Source organism: Setaria italica, chromosome I, assembly GCF_000263155.2.
Source record: "Setaria italica strain Yugu1 chromosome I, Setaria_italica_v2.0, whole genome shotgun sequence".
NCBI lineage: Eukaryota > Viridiplantae > Streptophyta > Magnoliopsida > Poales > Poaceae > Setaria > Setaria italica.
The window spans coordinates 2,357,748-2,374,079 of NC_028450.1; the positions used below are offsets into that span (position 1 = coordinate 2,357,748).

Below are 16,332 nucleotides of genomic sequence, written 5' to 3' on the forward strand. Positions count from 1 at the left end.
GTCCCAGGAAGTACCTCTGATCACAGAGGGCCTGTGATCAACCACTTGATGGCTATCTCAGCTTCCAAGTTGAAAATCCTGCATACATCTGGGCCACATCCATGACCGTCCTCTCCTTATTGTTCCGAAGTTGTAGACGTGCCCGACTTTTCCGCGGTGAAGAATGACCTCAAATGCCTCGGCGACATCCTCACAGTAGAGGTAGCTCCGGACATTGGACCATCGCCATGGATCGGGAGGGGTTCACCTCTCACGGCCAAGAGAATGAACTTTGGGATGAGCTTCTCGGGGAACTCGTTAGGGCCATAGACACCCGAGTGGTGATGAATGGAAGACCGTAGGATCTCCCATAGGCCATGACAAGCATCTCCGCTCCAGCTTTCGTGGATGCGTAGGGGTCGGGTGGAGCTCCCAACCGGTACTAAAGAAGCTCCCAACCTTATCCTCCCATATCTTCCTCTCTCTCGTCCACCTCCTTGTCCGCTCCCCCGTCCCCCGCCGTTGCCCTGCTCCTTATCCTTTGTCCGCCGCCTCCCTCTCCCGTCCCTCTCTCTTGCCCTCCCGCCGCCGGCCCCTCCCCCTCCCTCTCATGGCCAAGAGAATCAGCTTCGGAATAAGCTTCTCAGGAAACTGATTAGGGCCATAGACATTATTTCCCCGAGTAGTGATAACCGGCAGACCGTAGGATCTCCCGTATGCCATAACAAGCATCTCTGCTCCAGCTTTTGTGGCTGAATACGGGTTTGTGGGGAGCAGCTGTGCCGCCTCATGGTTGCCAACCACTGCATCTGCATCTGTCTCTCCGTAGACCTCATCAGTACTCACATGGATGAACCTCCTGATCTGGCCAGTAACCTTGCAGGCCTCAAGGAGGACGTGAGTACCATAAACGTTGTTCATGGTAAATTCAAAGGAGTTCCCAAATGAATTATCGACATGTGTCTGTGCTGCAAAGTGCATTATAGTATCAATATTCTCTGTGACAAGGAGGAAGTTGACAAGATCAGCGCTTGCAATATCACCCTTGACAAACTTGAAGTTGGGAAATGATGAGCACACTGGGAGAAGGTTCTTCAGATTAGAGCAGTAGTCAAGCTTGTCAAGGACTACTATATTGTAAGCAGGGTAATTCTTTATTATGCGGATTGTGACATGGGAGGCGATAAACCCAGCCGCTCCTGTAATGAGGATGTTCTTAGGTTTGTATGGCGTCGTCATATCCTCTGTTCTATTACTTCTGAAATTCTTCTGTCAAAACAAAGTGGTTAAATGGGATGAGCTCCAAAGATACATGAATTGCTTTCAAAATATGGAGAACTAGACTTGAAACATGTCAGTGCAGTCTTGTGGACTGCCGTTTCATTTGATCTACAAGTCAAGATTGAACGAGGTGGCCTATTTGTTGTATGCAGACATGAATGCTTGTAGTTGTTACTGTTTTTCATTTTAGGACAGGCTATATGACATACTAGATCAGTTAAGAAATGAATAAAAGTGCACCAAAATACAGAAAAAAGAGCATCATCGAAAGTCACTCATACCAATCTAGGGGAATTGAATACTCCAATGGTACCACAATTTCCTCTACTGCAAAGAAAGCCTTAAATGTGACAAGGGCACATGGGTATCACAAATTGAAATTAACTATTTATACAAAAAAAAGCAAAGGCAAATACTACATATAATACAATACGAGAATTCAGGGCCAGTAGATTTTACTTTTACACTAGAAAACCAGTTTCAGTGCTCACATCTCAAAAATAAAATCAGAACCTACGAATGACACATAGAATTGTTGATAATGAGCCTTATCTCATAAATCTGCTACATGACGCTCTAAAGATTGGAAGATAAATAAAAACAGTCATACAGAAATAAGTTATAACAGTAGAGTTTGCAAACTTTTAGTGACCACATTCAAATAATAACTAGAGTTATTCAGAAGCACTTGTATGGAGATTTCACTGACATCTTTGTTTTAGAATAACCAGATGCAAGTTCATTATATCCTTTTTGCGATTAATCAGTTCGTTGTATAGACAGCTACGGATCTTACAACTTAAAACCTGTAGCATAAATCTATGAAACTAGACGCGTTTGCATAAGCATGAAGCATTATGTCCAGTTGTCCACCACACACCATCTTTTTCGGAGGGCATGTACAGTTGTACACTGTACATTCTTTCCCCAAATCCAGCACAGGAAGTCAAAATAGGAACATGCCTCGATAAAATCCAGCCAAACACATGAAAAATCAAGCCGATATGCAAAATTGGCCTCGCCGGGACTCACATCGTGACGGAGCAGCTAGCGCGACCTGGCCTGGGAGGTCTCACCGGAGCTACACAGCAGCAGGACGCCTGGTCGCCTCGGGAATGGGGATCGCTCGGGAGGTTCAAAGGTGGTGGCACGAGCTCGCCGGCGCTGCCGCGCTGGCACAGGTTCCCGCGGTGCTCAGTGACGAGGGATCGCCGGAGAGGAGAGGGTCGGAGGTCGCTAATGCCGTAGGGAGTCAGCGAGGCGGCGAGCCGTGGGAGTGGGAAGCGGGAACTGGCTGGGGGATGGGAGCTGAGGCGAGCTGAAGCGGGACGAAAACCCAAAACATGGAGGCAGGAGAGACGTGGTTCACCCCTGGCCACACATTGTTGGGCAATCGAGCTTGCATGATTATCTATGACGTCCCATAAAAATCATTCCTCAAATTGATATCTTACGACGGGTGCTCCTCCGATGCATATATACAGTACGAACTACTCATCGAGGGGATGTTTGATATGCTAAACTTTACCACCATGTCACATCGGATGTTTGGATGCTAATTAAAAGGATTAAATATAAAGTAATTTTAAAACTAATTGCAGAACATCTAAGCTAATTCGCGAGACGAATCTATTAACGCTAATTAATCTATCATTAGCATCACATTATCAAATCATGGACTAATTAGTAATAGATTCGTCTCGCGAATTAGACTCCATACATGCAATTAGTTTTGTAATTAGCCTATATTTAATACTCCTAATTAGTATCGAACATCTGATGTAATAGGTGCTAAGCACGTGAGAGTCAAACACTCCTCTCATATGGAGTGGCCACGTTTTGGACCGTCCTTGGAAATCGGAGATGCTGCAGTGTTGTTTCGGGATTTCCTAGTCCGCCCCTAAAAAATCAGGTGCTATTATTAATGTACAGTGAATGTTGTTGGATTCTTACCTGCACTGTACTCCAGAGGCTCCCTTCTCTTCTGAAAATATACACATGGATGTTCACCAGAAAAGTGGCAACATAATCTTGTTCTATGCTGCTAGGTGGGAGAATAATTTGAAGAGGAGCAAACGGGAAGTGATGCTTTCAGTGTACCAGCGACAAATATTAAAATCTACGGTTTCTTCCTTGGTTTAAAAGAAAAAAAAATCTGCAGCTAAAGACTTATAAGTACTACCTGTTACATTGATAGGAACCAGCAGATTAAAGAGTGTAGAATCACTGCTGGCAGATCAAAAGTGGTATACACACATGCTGAACATTTCAACTCCTCAACGAGTAAGGGGGTGTTTGGATACGAGGTGCTAAACTTTAACAGTGTCACATCAGATGTTCGGATGCTAATTAGGAGAACTAAACATGAGCTAATTATAAAACTAATTGCAGAACCCCGTGCTAATTCGCGAGATGAATCTATTAAGCCTAATTAATCCATCATTAGCAAATGGTTACTGTAGCACCACATTATCAAATCATGGACTAATTAGGCTTAATAGATTCGTCTCGCGAATTACACTCCATCTGTGCAATTAGCCTATATTTAATACTCCTAATTAGCATCCAAACATCCGATGCGGCGGGTGTTAAAATTTTAACACCAATTGCCAAACAGCCCCTAAATGTATATGGTCTCTACAACAAATTCGGAAAAACACCATGTTGCCAAATATATATCAGCCATGGATCAACATATAATGGAGATACACTGCTAAGAGTAAATGTTGTAACGAATTGTTCGCGATGAATGTGGATCGTACATATGTTTATAATTTTTGCTGTATTTTTTATAGTACCAGCTCTGCTGGCCTTCACTTTGCTGGCACCTTCCTGTTGGGCTCGAAGACGTGCTTGATCAACGAGTCTTTAATCGACAGCAGCTCGGGGAACTCCTTCTTCAGCTTGGATGCGTCCATCTCGTTGTTGCTCCGGGGCGCGATGATGACCTTGGCCTGCTCCTCGAGGGTGAAGTTTGTCCACTTGAAGCTATGGTCAATGTACTGCTTGTACATCTCCAGGATCTCGTTGTGGCTCACGACGCCAGGGTTGGTGAAGTTATAGATGCCCCGCAGGTTCCTCTTCGCCATCTCGATTGACATTGGCAGGAGCTCGTCCAATATTGTCATGCTGTTTGGGATGTTCACCACCTTTACCATATTCATATGGAATTCCTTGCTTCTCACATATTTTTCCAAGAAGTCCACCAATCCATCCGGTCCTACCATATATCAAGAACTTGAAGGGATGCGTTTCTGGAACACTATCTGATGTTGGAGCTACCTTTGTCTGAATGTTATTAAACTGAGAAAGCATTCATTTAACCTCCTTAGAGCCCTCATATTCTCCAGGCAGCATCATTGCCCTCGGATGAGGCAACAATGCCCCAGAAACATCACCCCAATAGTCAGAATTGGCCACATACCATTCCATCGTCTTCCTCAGGCCCTCCTCCCAGTGAGTACGCTCAGACCATCCAAGGCTCTTGAGCTTCTCATTGTCTAGGAAGTACCTCTGATCATTGAAAGGCCTGTTGTCAACAAACTTGATAGCTTTGTCGGCTTCCAGATTGAAAAGCTTGCATATATCTTTTGCCACATTCATGACCGTCCTCTCTTTCTTTGTCCCAATGTTATAAACGTGTCCAACTTCTCCACGATGAAGAATGACCTCAAATGCCTCGGCAACATCCTCACAATAGAGGTAGCTCCGGACATTGGATCCATCGCCATGGATTGGAAGGGGTTCCCCTCTCATGGCCAAGAGAATGAACTTTGGAATGAGCTTCTCAGGGAACTGATTAGGTCCATAGACATTGTTTCCCCGAGTAGTGATGACTGGAAGACCATAGGATCTCCCATAGGCCATAACAAGCATCTCCGCTCCAGCTTTGGTGGCTGCATAGGGGTTTGTCGGGAGCAGCTGTGACGCCTCATGGTTGCCAACAACTGCATCCTCATCTGTCTCTCCATAGACCTCATCAGTGCTGACATGGATGAACCTCTTTATCTGGCCGGTGATCCGCCGGCAGGCCTCAAGAAGGACATGTGTACCATAAATGTTGTTCTTGGTGAACTCGAATGAGTTCCCGAATGAATTGTCAACATGTGTCTGGGCTGCAAAGTGCATCACAGTGTCAATGTTCTCTGTGACAAGGATGAAGTTGACAAGATCGGCACTTGCAATATCTCCCTTGACAAACTTGAAGTTGGGAGACGAGCTTATATGGAGCAGGTTCTTCAGATTAGAGCAGTAGTCAAGTTTGTCAAGGATGACAATCTTGTAATCAGGGTATTTCTTGACAATACGGTTTGCGACATGGGAGGCGATAAATCCAGCAGCTCCTGTAATGAGGATGTTCTTTGGTTTGTACGGCATTGCCATATCCTTGATAACGGTGCTTCCGGATGCTGCTGCCAAAGCAAGTGTCTCAACAGGATTAGACATGCTTAATATTTTTATGAAAACAATATTATACTTTATAACGTGATGATAAATTAACTGAGTGTTGCATATATAATTCGCATTTAGACAGGGGTAACAGAATGAATGGATGATAATTTTCTTGTGAAATTTTTCATCAATGATTGCCATCAGAAACTGGACAAAACAAATCAATCACGGATCACAGCATAAATGGGAAGCTGTAAAGGTTATTGGAAAAAAGAAAAAAAAAACCTTATAAGTGGTCTAAATACAAGCTCTTGCAGTTAACCTTAGTAAACCAAAGCTACCACTGCGAATGATATTAAACATTATGTGTTAATGGTGTGGAGGATGGGATGCATCTGTTCCATTATCTAAAAAGAATTGTGAATGATATTGCAACGTTCGATTTACCTTAACAAATAAACATGAAAGTAATTCACTCTGATAATAGGAAGGTCGAAAGTATATGTATGAGCGACAAAATATCTTGTATCATCCAAAAAACACATTTAAGGCTGGAACTGTGTTGAAAAAAATGTGACATCCTGTTACAACTTCTAATTCTGAAAGCACAACTTTGGAGTATATCATGAAGCATTTCCTCGAGTTATGAGAGAATGAATAGTGCTGCATTCAGGTATATACAATAGCTGATCTCTTACTGCTACACCATAATCTTCTGAAAGCAAAAAAACAGAAGCGCATTTTCCATTTTTCTTGCAAGAAAAATGGCGGGACAATTAAGATTTGGAGCAATCAAATTAAACCACAGGACGCAATTCTCTCTGTGTGTGAATTGTGAACAAACTAAACAGGCACAAGCAAATATGCATTGCGTGGGTGCTAAATTGTTGCTGATCGACACCAGGAGGAGGAAAAAGTCAGGCGACTCACCTTCCCTTGAGCGAGCGGAGAAGAGGAAGCAGACGGCTGCGGTTGATGAGAGCGAGGCGTACAAGGAGTGCTCGCTGTTATATGGATCGGACTCGGAGGAGGCGGCGGCGGTGCCTCTTAGGGAGGGAGGGCCCGGCGGGTCGTCGTCGCCGGAGGCACGGCGCGGTGGTGACCGGGGTCGGAACGCTGTGCGGCGGCGAAGACGCCAAGTGCCAAGTGTTATGTCACTTGAATGCGTTTAGACAAGAGCCCAAACCAACCCCCGTCATGAGTAGTGGGTAGCTCGTCTCGCACGATAAGCGCATGGGCTTCGACTACTGGAGGCAACCCCAACCACGAACCCTACCTACTATGGTCAGTGCCACCTGCCTGCCCAACTTCAAGTCTCTCCACAACATGGACAAAGACCCTGCCAGATTGCCACTGAAATCTTACTCAAGATTTCTTCAGACCGCGTGAGTCAGGACCATATTCTCTCTCTGGATGTTCCAAGTTTTCACAAGTTTAGAAGCAAGACAAAAGGTGCGAACAATGAGAAAATAAAAAGGATCACCAATGCAATTTTTGACAGAGACGTGGATAATTCCGCACAGATTGTTCCTAACAAGTTTTTCTTTCTTTCTTTTCTTTGTTTTTTTTTTGGGGTGGGGGTGGGGGGGACCTTCCTTGTACTGGACCGTTGTAAATTACTATATATTCACTTTAGGTTGTCCTACAAACCGAAAGCGAATAGTAATTTAGGATGGAAATAATGAGCTAATATCCCACAGAAAATGGTCATAAAACACTAACTATATCTTGTTCTGGTAACAATTAACGATCAGAAAGACATGAATTGAGCTGATCTGCTGGAGTAACGAACCCGACTTTACACAGACAGGGCCTGAGCTCAACAGAACTAAGCCCAACTTCTGACTTCGGAGACAGTAGCGCCAAAGAAAGAAAATCGCCAAGTGCATCAGACCATCAGGGGTATTGCTTACCTATTGTATGGCAAAAGAAAACTAGCTCTCCATGCCTACATAGAGTGCTGATACATGCACCTAATTTTCCATCAGGCACTGACATGAACCTAATTTTCCATCTCTTAATAAAAGCATTCCCAGATACACATATTTTTTGACATCTAATTTATTTGGCAGATGGAGGACATGAAACTGCAAGCTTACAGGTGGGAGTCAACTTGGTACAAGGCATAACTACTTCCATCTTCTACCAGAAGCCATAGAAATCTTTGATCACATCTGCAAATGCATCAGGGGCAAGGATCTGGCCATCATCATCAGACAAACCGCCTGTAGCATGTGACACCTAAAACCTAAATGCAGCTTCAAATTGAGTGGTCTTTTACTCGCCTTGACATTCTTTTAGGCCAACCTCTTCTATTGTGAAATCAGGCATGTACATGCTTCTTTCATAATCTGCCCACATCCTCTGTGCAATACCATCCCTCAATGCATTGCCCATGTTGCATTCACTGTTGAAAGCTGCAACATCGTAGCCATACGTATCATCACCACTAGGAAGAGTCACAGGTTTACGGGATGCAAATGGGATTGTTTGGTCACTCAACAATTCTTCATCACCTCCTTGTCTCTGAATTATGTTATGCAGAACTACTGCCGCTGCTGGAATTTTCAGTTGAGTATCCTTTCGGTAAGATGTTGCAACATTTAGAATCGGAAATCGCATCTTCAGCAGGCCTACAGCACGCTTTATGTGCCCACGCAGTTGTGCATGGCGAAGATTGAAAAGCTCCCTGTAGTCTCGTGGTTGGACATTGTTCTGCTCTTGCTCTTTAGTGTGGTAAGGAACTTCTATATAAGGAGCAAGAAAAGATGGAGTGTTTGCATAACCCCCATCAACCAGATAGTACTTGCCTATTGGGACTTCAAATCCAGATTCTATAGCAGAATATAAGACTGCTGCATCAGATGCAGACCCCTCTCGGCCACAAGAAACATAGACGAAATTCAAATCAAAATCACAAGCAAGCATCACGTTCTGAGAGACGGATTCTTGTCTATTTCGGTATGGAGCTGCTTCACTATCTGATAGTGTCATAGGGACATGAATTCCATCAATTGCTCCAATACAATTCTGCAAGGGAAAATAAATCCTGAAGGTAACAGAAAATGGTAGAAAATCCTAAAGTGTATGGCCACAAGTTATACTGACCTCAAAGTAAGCGCCATAACATGGATCAGATGATATTTTCCAGTGGGTTTGAGTTGAAGGTGGCTTGACGAATTCACCAGTCATTGCTGTGACTGCATCAAAGCATGCCTTGATATGTCTGTGGATAGTTTCCGTACTGTGCTTGAATCTGTTACTTAGTATTTGAAAGCTAGCATTTCGAGATAACATGTAAATAAATATGCCAATTTTCCCTTCTACAGAAAGACCTTTCGTATTTCTCAAAAGATTGTTTGACCTAAGATAGCGTGAAAGTTCTAGGAGAATATGAGGCTCAACTCGAAGTTTACCATAGCCTTGGCCTCGGTCATCTTCAAGCACTTTGCAAATCCATTTTGCATCACCAAACACTGGTGCTTGACCTGTAGTTTTAATTCCAGTAGCATCACTAAGCTTTGATGGTTGGCGTGGAGTTTCAGTTTCAGTTTCAGTAGTTGCTAGATATAAAGCTGGCAAGATGAAAAGCATCAGATCATCATCATCATCTTCTTCTTCTTCTTCTTCCTCAAACTCACTGGAGTCCTCAGGATCCATTTTCTCAAAATATACTAGCACTGAAGAAGACCAGATTTAAGGTGAACGAATGAAGTGTTGGAAACAAAATCAGGCTGAGGTTGAAGATAAGCACGGTAGTACTAGAATGAAATAAGCGATTTACATGATTGCTAAAATAATCAATTCCACATTGATAAAATACCACTCTTACAAGTAATTTTCACAACGAAGAACTGAAATCGTGTAACATGGTTTGCACAAACTTAACATTTTGCAAGGCATGTGAACATAGGGCATACGGCAAGGAACACGGAGGAAACGGGGCAATGTTTTCTGCTGTCTTGGCACCTTAGCCTGCCATAAGGGCACATTTCAGGTACATTGACAAAATGTGGAATGCCCGTAAAAAAGGTGAAATTGTCAATAGAATTCATATTAATTATTAATTTCTTCAGCACAGGAACACAAAGCATTAGGAACAACAATCCACCATGAACAGACAATGCAGCGGAGTGGATGAGGTTATAATTAGTACTAGCAAACTATCAATAGCCCAAGTAACAGTGGATAAACGGCGCAAGGAGGCGAATCAAGCACTAGTTCCGGCATCCTCGATGGGAAGGAGGAGGGAAGGTCTGGTCTGGACGGGATCGAGGAGGCGCTGGGGGCTACCTGAGATGTCGGCCGATCGAAGCCGCTTTCGACGGAAGGGAAGAGGCGACGGGGAGGGGGCCGCCCAATTCTCCGCCGGAAGGATAGGGACGGCGACGGAGCGATGAGGAAGGCGAGAAAACCCACTACGGCGTCGGCGACGGCGACGAGGGCACGAGGCGTTGGCGAGCAAACTGAACCCTTGCGCCGCAGCCCGCACCAAGAAAAAAGGCACTAGTGTTACCAGGCCGGGTGATGACGCGACATAAAGCCCAATAGGAGGATCACGGGCTTGCAGCCCACGTTTGTACACGGGCCCGGCCCATTTTCGTCAGGAAGTCAACGGCGCTTCACTTCACTGCAGAAGCCCCGACAAGTCAAACTCGCCGGGCGCCTTCCCTCCGATGCGATCCCCACCCAATCTCTCTCGGATTCGGATCTCCCCTCGTCCGATCTCCATCATCGCCGACTAATGACACGGGAAATGCACGCCATCCTCGCCCGGGATCCCGCAGTCGCTGCGCCCCGCGGTGCTGATCGCCTCGACGTGCGCGCTGCTGCTCCTCGCCACCGCGCTGCTCCTCCCCCCTCGCCCCTCCCCACCCCGCCCGCTGACCACCGCCCCCGCGGACGCCGCCGCAGTCCGCCTCGACGCGCGCGTCACTCGGCGGAGCGGCAACGAGGTGCTGTGGCAGCTGCCGCCGCCGTCGACCCCGCTGCGGGCCGCGCTGTTCGCGGCGCCAGGGTGCACCATCCGCGCCACCGACTTCTTCGACGCCTCCCCGGGCTGCCCGCGCTGCGCGGGGCTCCCCGAGGAGCGCCGCTTCACCCGCGCCGCGCTCGGCCGCGGGTACGCGGTCCTCGCGGTCTCCAGCCGCGCCGAATGCTGGTCCCTCGACGAGGGGAAGGGCAGCGAGCTCGCCGCGGTCGAGTCCATCATCAGGTGGTGGACCACGGAGGAGTTCCCCCAGCTCGCGGGCCTCCCGCTCGTCGGCATCGGCGCGTCCTCCGGCGGGTACTTCCTCTCCGCGCTCGCCGCGAGGGTTAAGTTCAGCAGCGTTGCCGTCATGATCATCGAGGGCGTGTACGGGACCATGGGCGACATCCCGGCTGGGTACCCGCCGGCGCTGTTCGTGCACATGCCCAAGGACGCCGAAAGGGCGGGTCTGGTGGCGGACAATATGGGCAAGCTCAAGGCGAAGCGCGTCGACGTGCGGGAGATCCGGTGCGGCGACTTCGCCGTGAGCGCGGAGTTCCTGGCGGAGAGGGTGCCGGGGCTCACCCGCGCCGTCGCAGACGCGCTGGTGGACGTGCTGCGCCGGAAGGGGTTCGTGGATGAGGAGGGGTTTCTGAAGAAGGACGGGAGGAGCACGCCGTGGAAGAAGGCGGCGGAGGAGGCCAAGGTCTTGCCGGAGGGGTTCCATCTGGAGAGGCATGTCACCGAGGAACTGAATGTTGCCTATGCGTACCATGAGTTCACCAGCCTCAAGAATACTGAGATCTTCGAATGGTTCGAGTCCCATATGAATCATTAGGACTGAAGCCTGAAGGCTTGCGGACGGTGAACTGCGTCATTGGGCAACTCAATGTCATGGAATTTTGCTGATTGTTAGAAAATGAACGACCTTTAACCATTACCCACAATAGCTGGAAAGTGAGCAAAAACTTGTGTAAGACTTCTGCTCACAGCTTATAGCTTACAATGTCTGCTTGTAGTTTCTGGTATGATTGTATTTCTCTTTGCCACTGATGTTCCTTCTTGGTGTAAATTATAGAAAGCAAAAAAAAAGAAGCCTTGATTCTGGATATACAATAATAGCTGGTAGAGGCTGAGAACAAAGCTGAGGCATATTTACATCTGTGCAAAAGAAAAGTTATTTAAAGTGACCATAATACTGCTGGCTTCTTAATATTACTGCGACTGCTATCTTAAGCAACAATATTAACAGGTTCAGTGCTGATTCAGGCACTGATTATTTTACCAAGGAATTAGTTGTATAGAAAATAGCAGTATCACTTGATTTGGGTATGTTCATAGTTTGTTAATTTTATGGTATCATTCCATTAAACTGGTGTGCGCCATCTATTATTAGGACTCAGAGCTTATTACTCCAATTTTGACCTGGGTGAAGTTATAAACAACTATGAGTAAATTGACACTTCAGCCTTGATCTCACATTGATAGCCTGATAGGTCAAACTCATCATATTCATAGTTCATAGATTAAATTGGTACACATCCTTTCTTTTGAAATGCAAAATATTCATCCCTTGTTTATCCCAAGGTTTTCTCTGTGCACTATTTGGATGATTTTCGAAGAATACAGTTAGTTCATTTACCAGATCTGCTATAGGAAATATGTAGTTAGTTCTAGCCCTTTTTTTCCTGGTTAAAGAGATATTTTAATGTCTTCTCTGTGGAGTTTAAAATAGTGAAAATTGTAGCTATTCTTTGTCGGTGTATAGACAATTAAAACAGTCAGCAGTCATGAACATCTAATATTGAAAACTGGAGTAGGTCTATTTATTCTTCTGTTCAAAGTTCAAACTGAGCATAGGAAAAAGTTGCAATTCATGCTCAGCAACAGGAAAGGGTTTACAACATCCAACATATCTTAGACAGTGGTGTTACATGAAAAAACCAAAAATTATTCATCCTTCCATAGTTGATGGATTAAATTTGTATACATCTTTTGTTTAATCGTGAAATATTCATCCCTTCTTTATCTCAATGTTTGGCCTTTGGAGTATTTGGATGATTTTTCAAAGAATACAGTTAGTTCATCACCAGATCCACTAGAGAAAACATGTAATTAGTTCTAAGTTCTAACCCTTAGTTTTTTTTTCTGGTTGAAGAGATATTTAATGCCATATGGAGTTTAAGATAGTGAAAAATTGCAGCTATTGTTTGTCAGTGTATAGACGATAGAAGTATAAAACTGTCAGCAGCCATGAACATCTTGAAACTGGACTATGACTATCCTTCTGTTAAAAGTTCAAACTGAACATAGGAAGAAGTAGCATTCAAGCTCAGAAACAGGAAAGGGTTACAACATCCAAAATACCTTAGACAGTGGTATTATATAAAAAACAAATACATCAATATACATAATATTTGGTAGTGATATTACATGCCAAACCAATAAATTACAAGAAATTCATCAACATATCTTAGAGGTGATATTACACAACAAGCCATTAAAAAAATCAGGAAAATCATCGAGAAGAAATGATGTGGAACATCATTTGAGAAAAACAATTTAGGCAGGAAACATCTGTGTCTAGTAGTGGTATTCATTTGCCTTCTTGAAGATCCCAGCCTGGGCAGAAGCAGCACCATCAGAGGTCACGGCCACAATGATGCAATCCTTCACCTGCTGGGTGGTAAAAGGAAATTTCTTGTTCACGATGGAGTTGAGGTATGCAGCTGCTCCCTCACGTATCAGGGCGCCGACACCATCAGTTCTGGTGTTTGAGAGTGCATCATGCAGATTCTCAAGCTTCTTGCCGACAATTAAACTGCAGGCAGTACCAAAAGTCTTGCCAATGTTGCCAAGGGATCCAACAACTGCAACGATCATGTCTGGGTGGCTCTTCCAGTAGCTGTAATTTTCATGCCAAAACGATCATGTTAAATTCTTTTGCACGTTAATGTTTAATACTTATGATGCATGCTCATATGGGCTCTTACTCGCAGGATCCAGTGAATCCGTGCTTGGGGATTTCTGGGATCCCGTAGGAAGGTGTACTTGGGGTGCTTGGTGTAGAGCCGTAAGATGGTGTTGGCGTTGTGCTGTAATCCGGCGTCGGCGTTGGCTTGTACCCGCCTCCTGTCCCGTACGTTGGAGTTGGGGAGCTACCATCTGGTAAGATACATAGTTCAACTGTTATTTGAGGAGCATGCATGAAGTTGCCACTTGCTTTGCTTTGCATAATTCTGATGATCAGAAAGCATGCAGTTTATGTTGAGCAAAACTATCATTTTTGTGCTTGCATTATTTAGCAAGATGCTATATGCGGTGTTCTTTAAAATATTAACATGCATGATTCTGTAGTATAATACTAGATTTCACAATATTGCAAATTCTGTTCTATTACTATGAAGAAAGCTGATAAAATAGATATATGTTACACAAAAGGAATAGGGTCAGAGAAAATACAGCTGGGAGCAGAAGAGTAGGTCTTCTGCTCAGACAATTCTCCCAAGCTCCTGCAAGAACTCAGGGTGACGAGCCCCACCAGGACAGCACTGACAAGAAGAACCTTGCTGGCCATCTTGCTCTCAACGTCTACAGACAAGACTGAATATGTGGCCTAAGAACTGGTTGAGAACCTAGAGATGCTTGAGTTGATGAACTGAGTTCCCTTCAGGCACATATATATACATTCGAGCAGTGCTCCACAGTTCCATTGAAGCTATTGCGTGCAAAGATGTGTACATGTTCATCACACTGTTAGTAGTTGGCCAACATTTAATGATCTTGGTTTGTCCAGCTTGTCACGGCAGTGATCTGCTTGCTCTCAACTAGCATAATGAAGGTACTGAGTATTTTAGCCCAAATTCTTTTCTACAAATATTGTGCAAAAAAAAAGGAAAAGGGCACTAAGGCTGTGAACTGTGATAGCTTAGAGCTTCGTGGATTTTGGGCAGGCATCTTTTGACAGAAAATGAGGATCTTTTCTATTCCCAGACTGCAGATTTAATCGGAATCGGTGCCTCCCACCTACTCAGTGTACCTAACTATACCTCGAGCTGGATTCGGCGATCTGATCCCTGAATTGAAATACCGAATCTATCGAACTTATTAATGGAAACATGGGTTTGGCTGGTCCAGCGAAACAGAGGGTCGAGGGATCTAACTCGAGTTTGTTCTGAATAACTATGGAGCGGCTGAAGGTATTTTGTGATCCAACTGAAAGGCACAGGATTTGGCCAGATTTCATCACAAGTCTCATATCTTTACTGGAAAATCTGGTAACTTCTTTAAAACTGATTTCACTGCATCTTTTACTGCTGCATATTCAAAAGTGTGCTTATACTCTGTCAGAATACTGGTGCATAGTCTGATAGTCCTCTGCGTTTCTGTGTATTATTCTGATTGCATCTGCCGAGGTTTTAGTGCGTATACTGTAGTCGCAGTGGGCTGCTGCCCGCATTCATCCATCATATCTCACCTGTATGGTACCATGTTTTTAGCCCCTGAATGTAATGCCGTCTGTCTTTTACAAGGGCCTCCTCTGTTTTGTACAACATCGTCGCACATGCTATCGTATTGCTGGTTCACATCATGGCAGCATTTTACTAATATACATCATACATGAGTCATTCATGTGCAGTTTCCTTCGGAATTACTACGACATGGACTGACCGTACTGACCTCATGTGCGAAGTTCAGAAATGACCATCAGTACATGGGTTCAATTTGCAAGGTCCTTTTCCTTACAGGAAGACAACTACAGAAACATGTGTCTAGGTGCATAATAATATTTATAAACTAAAAAATTAAAATGACCTACAATTTGGAACGGAAGGAGTACCAAACCAAATTTACTGTGCTCTCACCTTTAACACCAGGCTGCCTTCCAATCAAGGAGGAAGCACAAGGACGCGAGAGGCCAGCAGCTGGTCTTGCTCAAGAGGAGATTGGCCCCGGGGAGATCGGGCTGCCATGTGATCTCTTGTGGATCTGCCGGAGCTTTACAGAGAGTTCGGGGGCCCGGACAGACGGAAGCTAGCGGCTGCTGCTCTGTGGCCGCCATTTTTGAACACGCAGTTCCATTGATGAGTGGTGATGCGAGGGGTCCTTCAAGAAAGCACATGTACGAAAAACATCTCTCCTGCGTTCATTTCTCATTGGCCGAATATACTAACAGTACTTGCATTTACTGTTCTTGCGGTGCAATTAATTTTACTTGCTCAAATTTGTTTGCGTGCTTGGGTGGTGGTGCAGCTCTGTTTCAGCTGAAATTCATGTTGGCATGCTGCGGGTGACTAGAGGAGGGTGGGAGTTTGTCGGTGGAAGGAGTCCGCTGCTATTATGACTTTATGAGCCCATTTTGGTAGCTGACTAGCTGAGCATTTAAACGGGGCATGTAGTGCAAGTCGTCGTAGAACGAACTCCGATATATAGGATCTTGTTTGGTTGGCCAAAGTTTGGAGGTGCAAAATTACTGTTGTAGCACTGTAGCACACTAGCGTTTCGTTTGTATTTGTAAATTATTGTCCAAATATTGACTAATTAGGCTCAAAAGATTCGTCTCGCAAAGTACAACAAAACTGTGCAATTAGTTTTTGATTTCGTCTACATTTAGTACTCCATGCATGTACCGCAAGTTTGATGTGATGGAGAATCTTCTTTTTGCATAGTGCTAAAGTTGGGAGTTTTGGAGGAACTAAACATGGTCCAAA

The 16,332-nt window shown here is 44.9% G+C and overlaps 3 protein-coding genes, 1 long non-coding RNA gene and 2 pseudogenes across 5 annotated transcripts; 2 read left to right on the forward strand and 4 right to left on the reverse strand.

The window, feature by feature from the left end:
- LOC101773706 overlaps positions 1-2,633 on the reverse strand; it is a 3,719-nt pseudogene extending 1,086 nt beyond the window's left edge.
- A 1,274-nt stretch (positions 2,634-3,907) lies between these two features.
- On the reverse strand, positions 3,908-6,841 carry LOC101771910 (annotated as a pseudogene).
- Positions 6,842-7,351: 510 nt separating this feature from the next.
- LOC101772316 (putative nuclease HARBI1) lies at positions 7,352-10,131 on the reverse strand. The gene is made up of 4 exons (XM_022823729.1): positions 9,946-10,131; positions 9,069-9,332; positions 8,761-8,852; positions 7,352-8,682 (listed from the first exon to the last, which is right to left on the reverse strand). The coding sequence occupies exons 2-4, from the start codon at positions 9,310-9,312 to the stop codon at positions 7,930-7,932; spliced, it is 1,089 nt and encodes a 362-aa protein (XP_022679464.1). The 5' UTR covers positions 9,313-9,332; positions 9,946-10,131; the 3' UTR covers positions 7,352-7,929.
- A 269-nt stretch (positions 10,132-10,400) lies between these two features.
- LOC101774111 lies at positions 10,401-11,739 on the forward strand (the record flags this gene model as incomplete). The annotated part of the gene is made up of 1 exon (XM_004954558.2): positions 10,401-11,739. A coding segment is annotated over one exon (1,059 nt), but the record flags the coding sequence as incomplete, so codon positions are not given.
- A 1,231-nt stretch (positions 11,740-12,970) lies between these two features.
- LOC101773277 (protodermal factor 1) lies at positions 12,971-14,283 on the reverse strand. Its single transcript, XM_004951329.4, has 3 exons — positions 14,084-14,283; positions 13,615-13,786; positions 12,971-13,526 (listed from the first exon to the last, which is right to left on the reverse strand). The coding sequence occupies exons 1-3, from the start codon at positions 14,196-14,198 to the stop codon at positions 13,205-13,207; spliced, it is 609 nt and encodes a 202-aa protein (XP_004951386.1). The 5' UTR covers positions 14,199-14,283; the 3' UTR covers positions 12,971-13,204.
- Positions 14,284-14,320: 37 nt separating this feature from the next.
- Positions 14,321-16,153, forward strand: LOC111256427. 2 transcript variants are annotated; one of them, XR_002676484.1, is made up of 5 exons: positions 14,321-14,462; positions 14,615-14,898; positions 15,261-15,397; positions 15,499-15,743; positions 15,875-16,153. It is a non-coding gene; the product is annotated as an uncharacterized LOC111256427 (long non-coding RNA). The 2 variants fall into 2 exon arrangements; XR_002676483.1 differs by having other exon boundaries at positions 14,423-14,898.
- The last annotated feature ends 179 nt before the right edge of the window (positions 16,154-16,332 follow it).